We start from the raw sequence: 18,551 nt of genomic DNA on the forward strand, positions 1-18,551 counted from the left end.
ATGTAAGACCAGCTGGACACAGAGGATATCTCTGCAGGCACTTGATAGTGATGCAAATGATGAGACTTTAATGGTGTATCCCATTTCTAAAAAACTCAGTAAGAATAAAAAGCCTAAAAATATAAGAAATCCATCGACTAAAAGGAGATGTTCTCGAACATTCTTAAGAGCCTTGGCTAAGAAAATAAACACCCAGTCGATGGGAAGCAAAGTAGAGCATGTACCGGGGGGGATCGGAGGGAGGGAAACCTAAAAGGAGGAAGGAGGAAGGAGGAAGGGGGAAGGGGGGGTGGGAGAACCAAGGGATATCTGTCTACCCCAAACAGATGCAATACCAGATATGATGGACTAAACTGATAATGTGGCTAGGGCTGGATGCCTCACAGGTCGAGGAATCCATGGGCTCCAGTCCAAAGGATACTTGTGTTGAAGCAAGTCAAAATCAACATGATGGAAAAATGTAAGATTATTTTAAAGAAGATAATGATGTGGACTAATTTTTACTCAAAATTGTTTCAGTTGGTGTTGGGGTGGGGAGGAGGGGTCGTGGGGTTCAGAAATCCTTTGAAACACCCCTAATTGCTTTGCTGTAGAAGTCGTCCGATAGGTCATGGCTCTCCAGGTAACTTGCAAGGTGGTACTAAAAACTGTTCCGGTAATGAACTGGGAAGATTTGCGGTTACTGTGTTGGAATACAAGAGGTTTTACCAGTTTCTTGCATAGCAATGTATCCAAACAGCTTTGCAATATATTAGTGTTTCAGGAAGTTTGGTTGTCATCACATCCGATTTATTGATGGTTTTAAAGCATGTTTAAAAAAGGCAGACACAGTTAAGAAGGGCAGACCATCTGATCGCTGCTTAAACTTCACTAGGCCTGTTGGTGAAGGAAGAATTGTTGACTCATTCTAGACGCAGTGGTTTTGCGTGAAGACTGGAATAAGACTATACACACTCTAGGTATAAATTTATTTTGCAATCCTAAAATGGAACATGAGGCTGAGCTGCTGTATAAATTAGAGAATATTTGCCATTCTTGGGCCGATACGGGCTTCTGCATGAATATTGTGTGCAAGAGATTTTAATTATAACTGCTGCAACTTTCTAAATGAATCTGATGCAGAAAATGTGCATATAGTGCATGTGAGTGTTCAATTAAGATAATATATTAACTTATTAAAATCGAGGGGCCAGAAATGTGCCGAATTAATGCAGAACTGCTATCGGAAACCTAAAGGGTGATATTCCAAGTCAGCCATGGTTTAGAGCTGCCTCATGTTCCACCTTGCATTATATTTTCCTTTTTCCTACAATGTTTGATGTGTAACACTGTCAATAGAAATAACAGAAGTGAGCGATCATGCAAAATAGTTTAGAAGATGTCCTGTCCTTTTTAAATCGCTAGTGAACAACTGTAATGTATACATTCTGTCAGATATACAAGGTACTAGATCAGAAGGGAAATATCTTTTTTGACATGAAACTACTGCCCTGATCTCTGCTGGGAACCCCACTTGTGTAGAAAGTTAGGAGGGTGGGGCTAGAGAGTGGGGTAGGGTGGGTGTTGGGGGGTACGGAGGGGTAGGGCAGTTGGTTGGTATGAGATGACGCTAGGGTGGTTGGGGGTATGAAGGGAGGGGTTTGGTTGGATGCGGGTAGAGGGAGGAGTTTGGATGAGAGGGTTGGGGGTAGGGTGTGTAGTGGTCAGTGAATGGATGGGATTAGAGTGTACTAGTGTGGTGGGTGGGTGATGGTAGTTGGTTGGGGCAAAAAACATGAAGGGGGTGAAGCAGCCTCATGAGGACTTGCCCAAACTAGTCCAAATAAAACTCAACAAGCACACAAAGTGGATGGAGTGGTTGGGTTGGTGGGGGTATAGAGTGTGCACCTCGGGTGGATGTAGAAAGCCAGCAACAGGACGACCAAAAAACAGACGTTCGGCAAAAGTAGCCCAAAAAATGAAATCGCTGTGCATCTGGGAACTGGAAAGCCTGGCACCGACTTGCTTCTTAGAACGCTGCTGATAGGAGCAAATATTGTTAGTTAACTTCTCATTGGGTAGTATGGTGACGAAGTTTGGAAAAAGAGATTTTATGAGAGCGCAGGAGTTATTGATTGTTGAATTGTAAGTGAATGTGTATTTGTGATATGGTTTTAGCGCAATAATACTACCTGTTTAATTTCTTAGTGTTTTCTGAAAGGCTTGGTTTGATTGTGTGCTTTTTTGCATTTGTAAACGCGCACCGGACGAATTCAATCGTATCTGGGCGCAGATGTAATCTTTATGCTTGGCGACTGGTTCAGATCGAGTTCAATTTTAGGGTCTAGCAGAACAAATGGGTCTCTACCGCCCTGCGGAATGCTGCGAGATTTGTAATTCCGCGTATTTCTCTCGGTAATTTGTTCCATGCTCTTGGACCGTAAACTCCAAATCTACGGTCCCCTTTACTCGCACGCCTGGTGCGTGGAATCTGAAGCAGATTTTCTGCTGAGCGTAGTTGTTGGATGGGGGCATACTTCCTAATTTTGTCCGATAGATATCCTGGGCCAATGTTGTTTACGCATTTTGAAAATTAGGCAAAGAATCTTAAAATCAATTCTTTGCTTTATAGGCAGCCAGTGTAGGGCTTTCCTTAGCTCAGAAATTGGAGCTGATTTTTTTTTAGCCCTATATACTAGCCTTACTGCTGCGTTTTGAGCGACCTGTAGTCTGTGTAGCTGATAGATTGGTATGATATGGCATTTGTAATGCGCCTATAGACAAGTGTTTCAAGGCGCGACGAGGCAGGGAGGGGGGGGAACAAGGGGAGACAGACAACGATCCTACTAGGCCAGGTGTCATTCAGATCGCGCGTGTATGGGTAGGGGGGGGGAGGAAGAGGGGAAAGTGCAGTACAGGGTTAGTAATGAACAAGATAAATAATAAGGGCCAGCTGGTGGCAAGTGCAAGATAAGTGCAGACAAGTGCTGGGAAGGGGGGCTGTAGGGATACAGAGACAGTCCCGCAGTGCAGGGGTTGCCAGGAAGGCAGTGCAGGGGAGAGTGGCTGGGCCAAGGACCGAGATTGGTGAGTGGCCCAGTTGCTGATTCAGTACAGTTTCAGTGATTTAGCAGGGGAGAGGGAGAGAGAAAGCAGAAGCAAAGAGGAAGGTTTTGAGGTGCTTCCGGAACCGGAGATGGTTCTCAAGTTTCAGGGAGGCAGGAAGGCTGTTCCAGAGGGAGGCCCCTGCTGCGGAGAGAGATCTCCCTCCCCCCCCCCAACTCGTTGCTTGGAGAAGCGGCTGACCCTGAGGGAGTTGGAGGCGGAAGAGCGAAGTTCTCGAGAAGGAAGATATTTAGGAAGGGATAGTTGAAGGTAATTTGGCCCCAGGCCAGAAGGCCTTGTGGACAATGCAGAGGGTTTTGAACTTAATTCTCGCAGCCACATGGAGCCAGTGTAGCGATTTCAGTCCTGGAGAGATACGGTCCCTGGGCTTGAGGCCAAGGACAAGTCTCGCAGTCCTGTTCTGGATGAGTTGCAGAGGGCGGAGAGTAGAGGCAGGCAGATATAGATCGAGGCTGTTACAGTAGTCCAGCTTTGAGAGAACAAGGGCTCTGGAGACAGTGAGCTTCTGGGGGAAGGAGAGGAAAGGAAGGTTACCTCTGAGGAGGTGCAGCTGGTAGTGTGACTTCTTAGAAACGTCAGAAATGTGAGGAGAGTGTGGAGTCGAAGATGACCCCGAGGTTTTTTGCCTTGCAGGAAGAGGGCCAAGAGAGGCCGGCCAGAGAGCTGCAGGGAAGGAGGGAGTGGGTGTGCCGATGAGTAGAATCTTGGTCTTACTGGCATTAAGGCAGTGGTCGTTGGCGGCACACCATTCCTGGATAGCAGAAAGACAGTCGGAGATGAGGGAAGGAGAAGAGGAGGCCGAGGGTAGCCTGAAAATGAGCTGGGTATCATCCGCATAGCACTGATGGGCAGAGAGCAGCGATCAGACAGGAAAGACCCCAGTTGGACCTGGGAGGGTCGATTTGGTATGCCTGATAGTAAGGCATTTCCATAATCCAGTATAGAGTTGACCAGAGTACCAATGACAACTGCTCTATCCTCTATTGCAATGAAGGGTAATATGTTTCAGCAGTCGAAGTGAGTAGAAAGCTGCCTGTACCTTCGCGCTAACCTGAGCTCCACTTCCCATGTTATCTTCCCAAATACATCCTAGGTTCTTGATTTTCTTAGAGAACTCGAGCTGTGTCTCCAGGAAGCATGGGGTATAATTGCTCTTTATATAAGCGGTGTTTGGATGCAACTATGTATACCTCAGTCTTACTGGCATTCAGCAGTAGCTGATTAGCGCACATCCAGGTCTGAATTTCCTGCCGGCATTGTTGCACTTTTTCAAATGACTCCTTAAGATTCTGTATCCTCATGAATACCTGGGTGCCATCTGCATACGAATGGAAAGGTATGCCATGCTTCCTAAGGATATCTATGAGTAATTTGACGTATAGATTAAAAAGCAGAGGGGAGAGGGAGGATCCCTGCGGAACGCCACAGTTTAGTAGTGATGAGTCTGACAGGAAATCTCCAAGGTGGACTCTTGGTTCAAATCGTTGTTCTTTAATAGAGAACAAACGCAGGGCAATCTTCCCCCACCCCACCTACTTCTCTCAACCGATTAAGTAAAATCCTGTGGTTTACCATATCGAATGCTGCGGACAGATCCAGCATGACCAGCAGGGACATGTCCCCCTGGTCCGCTGTCTCCAATAGATCGTCCCAGACTGTTAACTGTGTGGTCTCCGTCCCCACACCTGGTCGAAAGCCAGATTGCAGGGGGTCCAACAGGTTGTCTTGATCCACATGTTCTTGTAACTGGATTGTTATAATCTTCTCCAAAATGTTGGCTGGCCATGACAGCCCTGCTACTGGTCTGTAGTTCTGAAGTTTTTGGGGTCTAAATTTTTTTTTAATTTTTTTTTTTTATAGTAGCGGCGTAACCACAGATTTCTTCAGAATTGTTGGTGCCACCCCTGAAGTAAGATTTATTAATACATTCAGTAATAAACAGTGTAATATCTGGGGCTATTCGTTTAGCTACTGAGGAAGGGATAACAAAGAGTGCATCATTAGTTGCCTTCAGCGCAGAGAGCAGGCAGCAAACCCTTTCTTCTGAGACTTCCGTAAACCTAAATGATTTATGGTTCATCTCAGTCGTCACGTCCTGTGTTGGGGTTTCTGAAGTAACTTCCGTCATTGCTTCTGAGACCATATATGGGTCTGATGGTTTAATTTCCCCAATCTTACCCTGTCTTAATTCTATTTAATAAATAGTTAATTTAATTAAAAAAAAAAAATAACTTTGTATGCATACTGTCTAAGCTGAATTGTGTGTTATTCTGTATGGACTCATTGGGCGTTTTATTCACTTAAGCTCAATATCAAGCAAGTGCACCATACCCAGGCTGACCTCCTAAATACAGCCCCCCCCCCCCACGTCTCCCTCCTAAGAACTTTGGGCAATAAATTGGTGCCATTGAATGTCATCTGATGTAGCATCACTTAGCTAATATCGCATAATAAGGCATTACAATGAATTCGAGCTCTACAAAGAATATTTTGGATGGATATAAGCATATTAGTGTGACAAACTTTGTGACAAAGTGTAAACATTGCACCTATTCCCTGATGTGCCAGGAAGTTGGATGGACAGGACCAGCCCTCAACTCCCCAAACCCCCTGAGGGAGCAGCACATTGTAAAGTACCAAGTGCCAAAGGAAAGTGGTCTTTGGAACTGCATCTCCCAAGATGAATCCATTTTAGAAATCCAAAACCAGGAGCAGATTACTCTTTCAGGGACAGGTACACTAGCGCATCCAAAGAGACCCCCTTAGTCAAAAGGCACAGAGCTTCAAAGGGAAAAACCTAACTTATTCAACTCTTCCCCCCCCCCCCCCTCCGCCCAGCAGCAGTGCTTGTGAAGCAGAACATTTTGTCCACCTCCCCAGCAGCTGCAACATTTCAATATAGAAATAACTTCTACCTCCCCAAAATAAGTAATGATGTTTGCACAGGTGAGAAACCTACCAGATGTTTGCCTATCCGTTGTGAGGGCCTTAAGATCAGAAACCCTCAAAACAAACTTATGTGCAGGAGTAAAACCTGGAGGCAAGGCAGACCAACGCCGGCTCCTGTACTTCGAGGCAAACTGAATGATACCAGGATGGTGGAAAGTCTTCCTTCTCCTGGCTTTGTATTGGAAGCCAAATGACCAATGAATTTAAAGGTTTGCCTCAGCCAATGGGAGAACAGTGAGGGCTTTAAAACGGAAGCGTATTGACACAGATGGTGTCTTTTGGAATGGGAGCGCAAGAGGGGATATTTCAGACCAAAAGAAAGATTCTGACCCAAGAGAAGGGAGGGATGTGAAGTGAGTTATCTTGGTCCCCAGAAGAGAGGATATGTATCAGAAGAGGGAGAATCCTTTGAACCCAGAAGCGCGGTAAGCTACAGCCAGGAGTCAGTATGTATGAAGGGCACTATATCCCTGGGTATGTCGGTGAGTAGTGCACTAGATGACTGAGTAAAAGAACGGAGGCAGCAAGACCCTTGGCCCCTGAAGGGGAGGGGGGGAGAAGTAAGTATTGGAGAAAAAGGGCTCCAGTGAACGGGAGGACTTTTGGCATGCATGGCAAGGGGAGGCAGCCCCCAATACTGAGAGATGGAGAGGCCTTGTGGTCCCCTGAAGACTTGCTAAAGACAAAGTTCTAGAACGACCTAAACGGGAGAACATCCTGTCTTGAACATTCTGAACGCCTTTTTGTTTCCCAACCTTCATTTAAAATTCTGAGTTCAAGGGCTGTTTCTGAAGTACCTTTTTATGTTAAAGCCATCCTGAACCAATTTCCATACAATATTCTCCATGTTTTACTTTTGTTAACAATGGATCTCTAAGCTTATTTCGGTGTTGGCCATGTTACACAAATTGTTTCTGAAGCAAAGGTTGTCCCCAGGTATTAGTCTGTTCAGTAAGATGTGCTTAAAAACGTACACCTCAATAGAATGCTACCTCACACTGCAACAGGTACATCCCTACACACTTCTTCACCACTGAAATCCATGTTACATTATGGGGGACACCACCTGAAGACATCTCTTTGCATAATGTCCCTAAATAGCACATTAACCCAGCACAGATGCATCGATGCAACTCGCCACCTCCTTAAACACAACTGACCCACATAAACACAACTGACCCACACCACAGAAAACCACACAATTTGCTATTAACCTTGCACACACATTAACCACTGCCCCAGACATCTCGCACATTATCTAAAAGCTACATATCCGAGCTCAATATTTTCGGATCTGCACACCAACATTGCAACAAAGCAAACTTGCCCATCTCATATGTTAGACCCCCATCTCACCCCTTGCAGATCCTGAACATTGTAGAAGTCCTGCTCTACAGCATAACCGGCCATGGCAAAGAGTTTCACTCCTTCTTTCGTGGGGCAGTACTCTGGACATCCCTAACACCCTTGGTGGCCTGCAGCAATAGGGCAGGGCATTGTTGGCTCTGCTATGGTCAGCCTGCTATTCTACAACCTCTGGAGCACTGACTGGATGGTGAAACTGCATCAGCCTGTAAAATCCAGTGATCTGGGATTTGGGGAGGACAGTTGCACAATAATGCAATTCTTGGGGACCGCATTTGGTGCCCATTAACAAAGGATCCCATTTTGTCCCTAAATGATTAAATATGCCACATTGTAACAGACATTTTATCAAGTAGTGCAAACTTGAGCACTTTTGAGGACTCCTGAGTTTTGCGCTTAATTCAAAGTGAGATTATATTATTTGCTAAGGATCACTCAATCTGGTTAAACAGTGATATTAGGGGTTTAATCCACTCTGCAGTTCATACCTTCCAAGCTCTACTTGGTACAAATAGTTACGTTTTGAATTTCAAGGTCTACATTAATACATTAATAGTTTACTTGCAAAATACACAATTTCATGTTAAAGCAACCTAACAATATGTATATCCTTATAGAATCCTATTTAGCCAAAAATATCTTTGTAGCTTTATTTTCTACATCCGGAATGGAAAACAAGTCAAAAACATGCAAGCCTGAACAAATCTATTTTTTTTATTTTTTTATTTACACCAGTTTTTATCCCTTTTAATGACACATTGTGTAGTAAGGTCATTAGGTTAAAGTGTGCTCATCTCAAACTTTCAGCTTGTTGTTGTGCATGATGTTAAGAACATTTAATTATCCATATAAAGCAACCCCTTATTACATACCAACCTAGTAGACCTCATGGCCAACCATTAAAAGCGAGCTTTATTGTATCAATATCAATGTCTTGAGTGGACACATATTTGCTAGGCAAGGAGCTGCAAACTGTCTTTCGGTTGAAAAGAGCATGTCCCAATGCAATTGCCTAAATATTTGCATCGTAAGGATGTGCTGAAAATGGGAAAAAAACAAGTAATTGCAGGTCAGTATACTGCTGCCGGCAGCCAATCCAGGATGCTGTGTGTGGCCGAACTTGGGAAATGAGCTAAAGCCAGTCCAAAGTCACTTATAATATGCAGACTTAGCAATAATGGTGTGCTTGCACACATGGCTACCCCTGCAATGGAAGAACAGATCCTAGCGCTGACTGTTGGCAATAACTGCAAGTGAAGTCAATACGACACATGGAATGGCTTGCAGACATAATCGCGTCATCTGCAACGAATCTGAGTAACCAAACTATCTCAATAATTGTCTTTTATTTTACATATGCAAAGCCACAGATAAGCTAAGCATTTCATGTACAAATTAAGTGTAATTTCTGTTGGTTGAGCTGCAGAGAAAAAGGATGTGTAGGAGTCTCAAGGGGACATTATAGCCTTAACTGTTGTTTGATGGATAGAATGGATTACATGACTTTGTTTAACTACAGTTATCCCTAAGCACCACTGGAAATGTAATTTTGTGTTTTGAATGCGAGTATAAATGTGCATTTGCTTGATCTTGAGCTTAAGTGAATAAAACGGAAGCATAAATATTACCTCTGGTCTTTCCATAGAATTCCTCAAGTCTGTCCCCTCTTGTCTTTCCATCTGTATTATCCTTTTTAAACAAGAGAAAATTCTGAGGCAGTACTTTCTTTTGTTTTGGCCTTTTGGAAGCAATCTAAACAAACGAGTAAACACTACCTGACCGGGAAATGTTGGGGGAAACTTTGAGTTCTCTCTTTAAAAAAAAAAAAAAAAATGCTCTTTCTCTTATCAGCTCCTATTCAGACGTATGTCTTGGGTGCCAATAACCAGGAGACAGTTCAACATTTTGAAGATGCAGATGGTTGTGAACTAGCTGAAAACATAACTTATTTGGGTATGTATTTTCTCCACAAAAGTCATTAATTTAAAAGTGGCAAGACCTTGTTGTACTCTTTGCATGCTATCTGTGTCCTGAAACACCCTTTTGCTGTTTCCGTGTAAGGTTTCAATCTGTTGATTAATATACGTGGCAGTGGACTCTTCTACGATGAGACTCATAATCCAATGGGAGGATTATTTTGTAAATTCTACTCAGTCTCTTTCGCACTTGGCACTGTTCGAAACATTTTGATGGGGTCTGCAACCTTTTGGCTCTCCAAATGTTTTGGACTACAACTGCCAATAGTCCTAGCAAGCATAGTAAACTGTGAAGGGTCACAGGAGCTGTAGGCTGAAACATCTGGAGAGCTGCAGGTTGCAGACCCCTGTTGCTAGACGCTACGATTTAAGTTCAAGAAGACCAATATACGCCTTGTTGTACATATCTCTGCATATTGCAGTATGTTAAAGGTGGTTAGCTATTTAGAATCTTCTCACTAAGATTTCCGTACAAATGCAGTGTTTTACAATGGGGTTTCTAGAACTGAGAAACTAACAATGTCAGTGAAGGCGAGTAAAGGGCCATGGTGAGTGCAGCCGTCAAATTAGTGGGAGATGCAGCACAAGTCATGCCCGATGGTTTATTATGCCCACATTGTTTTGTGCACTAGCATCTTGAAGTGTCTCTTGTGCTAAATGGCATTACCAATAAATATCTCGGACCCAAATAACCGGGAAGACTAGAGCAATATGGCAAAGTACTACTTTAATGTTATCAAATAAGGTAGGGCAATCTGGCCAACATCAGGCTGAAGTCCACACACTTTCACACAAACTGGTTTATCCAGAGCTTTTATATCCCAATGTACGTCATCTATGACGTTACCCTACGTGGCAAACCATGAAACCTATTGACGGGAGGGATTGGTTGGGGGGAACATATCTACTTGTAAGATGCATATGTTTTAGTATCATTGGCTGCCCCTCGTCTATTGGGCACGTCTCAAACCACCTCTAAATGCATATAATGCTGATTATAGCGGAAAGATGGCAGCGGGTTGGTCCTATGCAACATTATATAGCATGCTGCTTCATAGACCTTCTCATTGGTTGCCAACTTTGGACTTTTGACACATTTGCAGAACGTAAGCAGAATGGACCCCAGGTGTTTGAGTAACGTTGGACTACTCCCCACTTTCCCAATTAGCCAATTATCTCTCATTGGTCAGGCCCTATGCCAAGGCTTCTTGTTTGTAGTTGACCTTGCAGCATATTCTCTGTTCTGGGACTTTTAAGGGAGTGTAGCCACATCACCATCTTCATCTGAAGCTTAATCAGCCTTGTTTTTGACTTCTGAATCTCGTGTGAGGAGACTGCAAATTTTTACATTCCGACCTTTTCATTCACTGCCATTTGATTCAATTATACTTGGTTTCATTTCTCCTCTTGGCCTCTGCAGACTTGCTCACTCCATCTTGTACAGACTTTGTACACTTTTAATTGTCCAGTACTTGGATCTTGCAAATGTTTTCTTCTTTTCTTTAGGAGAAATATGTCTTGCGTACATGGCTTATCCTTTTGCATCCCCCTCGTGCCTTGCAACTATTGGTTGAAATGGCATCCCTGATCCCAGGCTGAACAGACTCCTCTTTTGCACACAAAGCTGTTTTCCAACGTTTCCTGACTCAGCAATTCTGGTCTGTCTCTGAGGTAGCTTGATTGGTTTTAATGAGTCTGGTGTCCATCTTCCCATTATGGCCTTCATAGCCACATTATAGCTTTGTTAGGGAGATTTATCATGTTTATGCTTCATTTCCTCTCCTAGTGAGACCCCAGCACTTTTTGCTGGACTTCTGGACCTTTCTTTCAATCCTGAATGAGTGGAGCCTTTTTCCACTCATCCATTCTTGTGGGCTCTGTCTTCTGGAACTCTAGTCTTTGTATTCTACCTGTACTATGGAGTGTGTCTGCTCCATAGCTCTTAAAGGCATCTGTATTTTAGTACTGCAGCACACAACTCCTTATGGGCAGTGTTGCAGGGGACCCTTAGGGTCCTCGTTAAGATTTCCTTTTTTGTATTCTCAAGTAACTACAGTTCTTAAGGATAGAGACACACTTGGTCCCTTCCAAAACTCTAATCTGAGAGATTGGCGCACACCACCTTCAGTTGAGTGCCAAAGGGATACCTAATATCCCCATTCTCTGACTTTTTAGTCACATATACAATCTCCTTGTATGGCTGTAGTAATGGCTGGTGGCAGCGGATTGTTCTAACAACTATTTGTACCACAGTCTATGTCCATAGCCTCGGTAGTGTACAATAGGGGCACCCAAGTACCAACTTGGGGCCTCCCTTCTTTTTTCGCCATTACTAGCGTGGTTGTCCTTTGTTAGCCATTCTCCCATTTTCGGGAGGGGGAGGTCAGCGTGTGTGTGTTTTGCCTTTTGGTGGCACCCTTGAGTGTCCCTGCCTAGGTTCAAGAGTGTCTGGGCAGGCAGCAAGTTTGGGAGGTGTTTTTAACCCCATCCCCTGTCCTTTGTCTGCCAGAGTGCCTGAACAGGACCAGCCCCCACAGGGGGGGGGGGGGGTCTGGCTGTCCTGATTGCACAGCCAAGCACCCCTTTCTGTAAAATGCTAATCGAGATTGCAGAGTGTGCTGGAACTGTATAAAAGGTGAGGCTTCTGGAGTGAAAAGCAAATAGACCCCTGGAAGTTGAGGTAACTGAAGAAGATGACTAGAGACACCTGCAGACCCCTAGTGTGAACGTCTAAAGTATTTAAAGTGATTCTGGTTTATATATAATTTTATATAAATTATGAGTGTAAGAGTTTCTTTAGTGTGCATGTCTAACTAGGTTCAGTGTACTTACCTACAGCTCACATCTTCCTCTTAAGATGCACCTGACTGCTCTGCCAGTCTATGAAGGTTCCATGTTAGTACAGACTGATACTAGAGTTGGAGATCTACGAACCACTGAAATAGCTTACTAAAGTCTTACTACCAGTAGGACTTTAGGAAGTACCCCCTCTAACAATGTTCCTATGTTTCGTCTAAAGCAAGCTTCTATATCTCGTCTACCTTGCGTATCTGCAGATGTACACTTATTGGTCAGCAAGTTACTTTTTCTTTGTATATATGATTTCTTCATCTTTAAGTACATGTTTCCCTTTTTTTTTTTTTTACTTACTTCGGTTACATCTTTATATTTCCACATTGTTTCAGTGCGTCTTCGTATGTCTCCTTTGATGGCACTCTGCCCTCTTTAGATTTCATTTATTGCTCCATGATGTCCACTGGTGCGTGTTGACATCCTACCACTCTGAGGGTACATTCGATGCGGTTGAGTGCATAGCATGTCTCATACACTCGACGTAGCATTGGAACGATACATGGTGTGCCATATAGGGCTTTTCTCGGCTGTTCCATTATGATGGAAGTGAGGGGGCGGGAGCCAGGGATCGTGTCCACCTGCTCCTCTACATTGCCCCCCGTCAGATCAAGTCCGCGGCCATCTTCCCTTCTTTAACCGCTTCGTACTTGGGTTTCTTTAGGATACATTTTTTTTCATTGCCCTCTCGGGTCACCTGCATTCTTTATATGCTCATCCACACTCAGTCACGTGATGGCATTCTCCAGTTGGTTGACAGACTACCCAATGGCCCACATATTTCTTATACTTAGGGTAGTAAAGTGTAGGCACAGGCATAAATCCCACCTAAGGATCGCAAGCAGCAGATCTCTGCGCGCACTCGCAGGTGCTGGCGCAATGGAGCAGCACCCATAAAGAAAAGGAAGCACTGATGCCAGCAATGGAGGCATGGTGGACAACCCAAACTGCATCAGCAAATGATCACATTATGATGTGAGCCCGCTCGGCAAAGCAAGTGGTCCTGCTAAACATTGGCGCAAGTGACACCTTGATTGCACCACAAGCGCCAAGTTGACACTGTGGGCGAGCCGGTGGGGAATCATGGTGCAAGATCAGCTGGCACCTGAGACTAGCAAAGGATTTGAGGGTCCAGAACAAGCGCACATCCCTTGCAAGCCATGGCAGCTTACAGGGCATGCCACATAAGACGAGACCCCAGAGGAAATTGCTGAACTGGCATGCACTTCTGGAAAATATACAGGCAGCAGTGCTACCCCCCTGGTGAGTGGGGTGATCCCTGGGCCCTGACAAAGCCACGCATTAGCCTGTTACTGTGAGACTTGGCATTCCTGAGAGTGAGGGCTCCCACTTTGGGCCCCCTACAGGCATTGGAGGACAGTGAGGGGAATCTCCTCTGGAAATAAAGCCCCAAGTACAGAGGAATAGTGACTGAGCACGTTATCCGCCTGGTATGATTGGGGGAGCTGTGGGCAGTGACTGTCGAAGCCACACTTATCATCCACGGGCCCCTCTGCAGTGGTATCCTACGGGGCAAGTGGTCGCCAAAGGCAAGCTGTGCAGTCAGCGAGCAGCAGCAGAGGAGCGTGGAATGCTCGAAGTCCCCCAGAAGCTCTTATAGTCCCCATCTGTGTGGCTGTTGGCAAGGCTCGGCAAAGGAGGAGTGTCAGAAGTGCAGCATTTAGTTGGTGCTGCCTGGAAACCAAGCAGAAGATGAGCACTGGGAATTGGTGACTTGCTGAGGTGAACAGGATTCAACTGACTTGGGAAATCAATCGGCAGAGAGCTGCCAAAATCAGAGGTTCTTGCGCACAGGAGTCAGGGAAACCGCACATAATCTGGCACATAAAGTAACTCCCAAAGGGAGTGGAGTAACGGAGAGCGCGACATGCCCCAGAGATTTGTTCCTGGTTAGTGAAGCCATACACAGTGAATTATACGCTAATACCGCTCCCCTGCCTATATCGCCCATACTCAAACACACCATGACGGCCACTCCTGCCCTCGCCAGCATTCCTCCATCTTGCACCACCAGAAACCACTGACTCAAAACCCGCACCAGGAGACCCTCCACACCCGGTCCCTCTCCCCATCCACTGCTTCCCCCCCCCCCCCACCCCCCCCCGCCTAACCCCCCCCCTCTCCCATCCATACCGCAAACCGTATGCACACATGGCCAGCCATCCAACCACATTGCCCAGCCAAAAAAAAACTCACCGGCCCTAACAATACCATTCCTCTGAAATGTGCCTTAATCACTTGCCAGCTCAGTCCCGGCTCATGCCCCTGCGATCCGCAACCTCCTGACCTCCATCAACCTTGACTTGCTTGCCATATCTGAAACATGTCTACATCCCACCACTGGCCCTGCATTATCCATTGGCATGCCTGCTGGCTACGCCATCCTACAGAACAGAATCCTCAACAGAGGTGCTAGAGTCTCACTCATCAAAAACACCCTTGCCATTAGAACCACTAACTTGAGCCCTATCCCTAACTGCGAACTCGCCACCAAGCTCTTAATTTCACCACCATGCACCATCAATCTCCACTGACCCCCCCCCCCCCACAATCCCTCCCCCCCCCGGCTTCCCCTGGCACCATCACCTCTTTCAAGGAAGATCTTATACGTCATCCATCCATCATTAAAACCGAGCTCCAAACTCCTCTTAGGTGACCTCAATCTAGGCGTCCAGGACCCCTCTGACATACATGCCGAAAGTGTAGCCATGTCTCCTCGTTTCTTCTCCTAGTCTCCTTTTCTTTCCTTGCCTTGTACCTTCTTCACTCTTCCTTTCACTTCCTCTTCTTCTTTCTCTACTATATGCTCTCGTTTGTTTCTTTTACTGCTCTTCTTTCTCCTTTCTTGATACCCATTTATGCCCTTATCGTCCAATGTCGGTATTGGCCTCGCATTCATTCTGTACTATTGTTATTCTCTTAGCCTAGTCTTTTTATTTATTTCTGTCTCCTTGCCTCTTCGTCCATCCGCATCTGTATCTTGATTATCCTTTCTCTCATCACACCGTTTGCTTTCATCGCATGTCACCGTATGTTTGCGTTCCCTACATTTACTCTCTTCCAAGTTGTCCTCCCTGTTATATGCAGGGGGCTTTAACAAACCCCGCCGCTGCTTTCAATTCCTTTAAAGAATCAAATCCCTGCTCCTCATTATCAGTGCTCTTGTTTTCAGGAGGGGAAAGGGGTTGCTGAAGGCGTTGCATCCTCCCCTTTATGCTGATTTAAACATCCAGTCCTTCTCGGCTGGGTCTTCTTTCTCACTGTGATACAGAAAAGGGGTTGGCTGTAGCTGTGGAAAATGTAACTACTTTCCCTTCTAATTGGCACGTATATGTCGCAATCTTATTTTTAACAATGAACCCTCTTGAGGCCACGGCATCAGTGGCTTATTGGTCGTACCTCGAGCCCACTCTGTGTGATACTTCCTTATCTTAGGTGTAGATCTTGGCAATGTCCTGCATAGGTGTAAAAGAGGAGTGTCCCCCATGATTACAAGTCGATCTCGCCTGCCAATACTTACCCAATCTTTTATTTGTCGCTTTATTTGATCAAATATACCACTGATCAATTTGAGCAGGCACGCTCAATCGCTGCTTATCTGAACATCTAAATATTGTAATCGCTTTCAAAAATGTATGCGATTATCTTTTTTTGTTCCTTCATTTACACTTTCTATCAATTTCAGTTCTCTTTTTATTGTTATTATAGGAATCTCTTTATTAGTCTAATTTACTTTGTATCCTCCTGTTTGTCAATCTCTCTAATCACTTTAATGTTTGTACTAGCGTCTTATCGCGTAGCTTTAACACCAGTTTTACACTGACCTATTTATAACCCGACACATGTGAACTTTTCAATATTCGACGTACGCCTTCCTTTACTGTCTATTGTAAATGTATCTAATGTTTTACTCTGTCTCGGAGTTTGATACATACACTTCTGTTGGCCTTGCCTCAGGGATCCTTAACTCCCCTACTTAGTCTGTTTAGTGCGTACCCTTCCGCCTCTCTTGGAGCCAGGAATCGAGGTAACTTTCTTTTTTTTTTTATATTCCCCAAAAATTCTGTTACCTTTTATGCATACATTTACAACAGCCCCGGCCACTATTTTTGCCCCCTTCGATCTACTTCCGTGGCTCAGCTAAAGTCCCTTGGCATCGACTCTTCCCCCCCATGGACCAGTTAGCCGTCAGTCTGCGGGGCACATGCAGGAACCGGACAGGAATGTCATCAAAGTGGGACTTGTCGACTATCTTCTTGCATGTGGTTTTTGTGCGCCGCTGTCCTCGAATCTCCAGAGTCTTCTGGCTAATGTCTGAAGCAGCCAGAAGCTTGGCGGTCTGGATCTGGGCTTGGGTCAATTAGACCTGAACCATCTGCAATGCTACCAAAATGTGCTCTAGCACCTTGAAGCGTCTCTTGTGCTAAATGGAATTGCCAATAAAGATCTCAAACCAAAATAACCAGACAGACTCGGAGTATGGCAAAGTTCTACTTTATTATTGACATCAAATAAAGTAGGGCAATATGGCGAACATCATGCTGAAGTCCACACACTTGCACACAAACTTTTTATCCAGAGGTTTTATACCCCACTGTACGTCATCTGACGTCATCCTATGTGGCAAACCATAAAACCAGGAGGAATTGGTTAGGAGAACATATCTACTTATAAGTGTTATCATCATTGGCTGCCCCTTACCTATTGGGCACGCCTCGAACCACGTCTAAATATGTATAATATAGCTTTATAGACCTGCAGGGAGGGCTGTACCGGGTTATGGGCCCTGAAGAGGGAGTTAAAAGGCCCTAGTGAAGCAAGGTGCTTTAACGAGGTATGAGGGACCATAACACCTGGTACAGCCCGAGCTGCAGGTCTATAAAGCTTTTACAACACCCTTGGTGTTTAATTAAAGTATAAAAAATGACACGTAATGTTGCAGAAATTAAGTATTCATTGGGAAAAGGGTTAGAGGTTGGAAAGGATCCTTTTTGTAAAGAAATATTTCTATTTCAGGTTTAAGTGTGTGGTGCCATAGAACGTAAGGGTGCAGTTCATAAATTGGCCATGTGGAACGAGACTGAGGACTCCAGTTTTGTTCACCTTTTGGGGTTGAGGTGGTAGACAGAGAATTATGGACAGATGATGAGCTTGGCAGTACATCTGGAAAAGTGTCTTCGGTTGGTTGGTTTTCTCTAAAAGTCTAGGATATTATTTTTGTTGGTTGCAGGAGTGTATATGATTGCAGTAAAAGTATTGGGGTTTGATGATGTGCTTGTAAGTTCATCTGGTACAGTTATTGCAGTTGTTTTTTGTTAGTGCAGGATATTGCCTTTTTTTGCTTGTAGGTGTATCGGTCTCCAGTGTTGTGGTAGAAAGGAAGGTTGGAGATTTGTTTGCTTTCCGCACATTATGTAGAAGTTCAGACAATTACCTATTCTCTGAGAATTGTGGGGTCCAGTAGCTTTTGATTGAGGATTCATTTTTGTGCCCAATAATGGACATTATTTGCCGAGTTTCCAGACCTGCATTGTCTAAAATGTGCACAGTTGTCGCACGCAAGGAGTGGTTTGTGTATTGGTAGTTTAATTCTGCTTTCTTACTAATTGTTTGCATCATCGCGCCCAGTGTATTTTTGCCAAATGGTCTGCAGGTATACTAGATGGGTTTAAGTTTGGCTTCACCAATTATCATTTTCTTGGTCAAGCCAAAGAAACATGGTGCATTTTGGGGAGTTTTTGTCGCTATAATTCCAATGATTTAATGGGGCAGTCCTCGTCATCTGGAACTTGATAAATTGCACCACGAAGACCATCTCGTTTTTTTCAGTGATGAATTGATGGTTTTTTTGTAGTTTCATTTAATGTTAATGTGGAATTTTTGCGGCCCGTTTCGTCTGTGCAAATACAGAAAGCATCAGTTGGCAGGGTACATTGTCCAGAGTTTTTGGATGGCCTGTATTGAAAATTCCACTTATTTTTAGTGTATGCAGATCATTTTCGGTGATGTATGGTTTGTGTGTTCTTTGCACTCACGTCTTGAGTTTTTTTTTTTTTTTCATTTATTTTTTTATCATGGAAATTAAGATATTGGCACTCTGGAGGTCTTCCCCCCCCCCCGTGCATCAATTTGACATTTCGTGAAAATGGAGGGTTGTTTAGATGAGGCCAGCACGTATTGAAATGAGGCTTTGTTGGGGAGAATTCAAAGGGATTCAAAGGGCGGAGAGTAGAGGCAGGTAGTTTTAGAAATCTACTACTTCAAAATCTACAGAGTGGTGGCCAA

At 44.5% G+C, this 18,551-nt stretch overlaps 1 protein-coding gene across 7 annotated transcripts in view; it reads left to right on the top strand.

Moving 5' to 3' along the window:
* The window catches only part of CWF19L1 (CWF19 like cell cycle control factor 1), a 535,479-nt gene that overhangs the window by 72,000 nt on the left and 444,928 nt on the right, over positions 1-18,551 (top strand). For 5 of the 7 annotated variants that reach the window (XM_069628338.1, XM_069628339.1, XM_069628343.1 and 2 more), the window contains one exon: positions 9,271-9,372. In XM_069628338.1, coding sequence (XP_069484439.1) covers positions 9,271-9,372 — 102 coding nt within the window. Of the gene's footprint in view, positions 1-4,970; positions 5,015-9,270; positions 9,373-18,551 lie in introns of those variants that run through there. The other 2 variants (XM_069628340.1, XM_069628342.1) reach the window with 2 other exon arrangements.

This window comes from Ambystoma mexicanum, chromosome 12, assembly GCF_040938575.1.
Source record: "Ambystoma mexicanum isolate Mex_15411 chromosome 12, UKY_AmexF1_1, whole genome shotgun sequence".
In the NCBI taxonomy this organism is placed as follows: Eukaryota; Metazoa; Chordata; class Amphibia; order Caudata; family Ambystomatidae; genus Ambystoma; species Ambystoma mexicanum.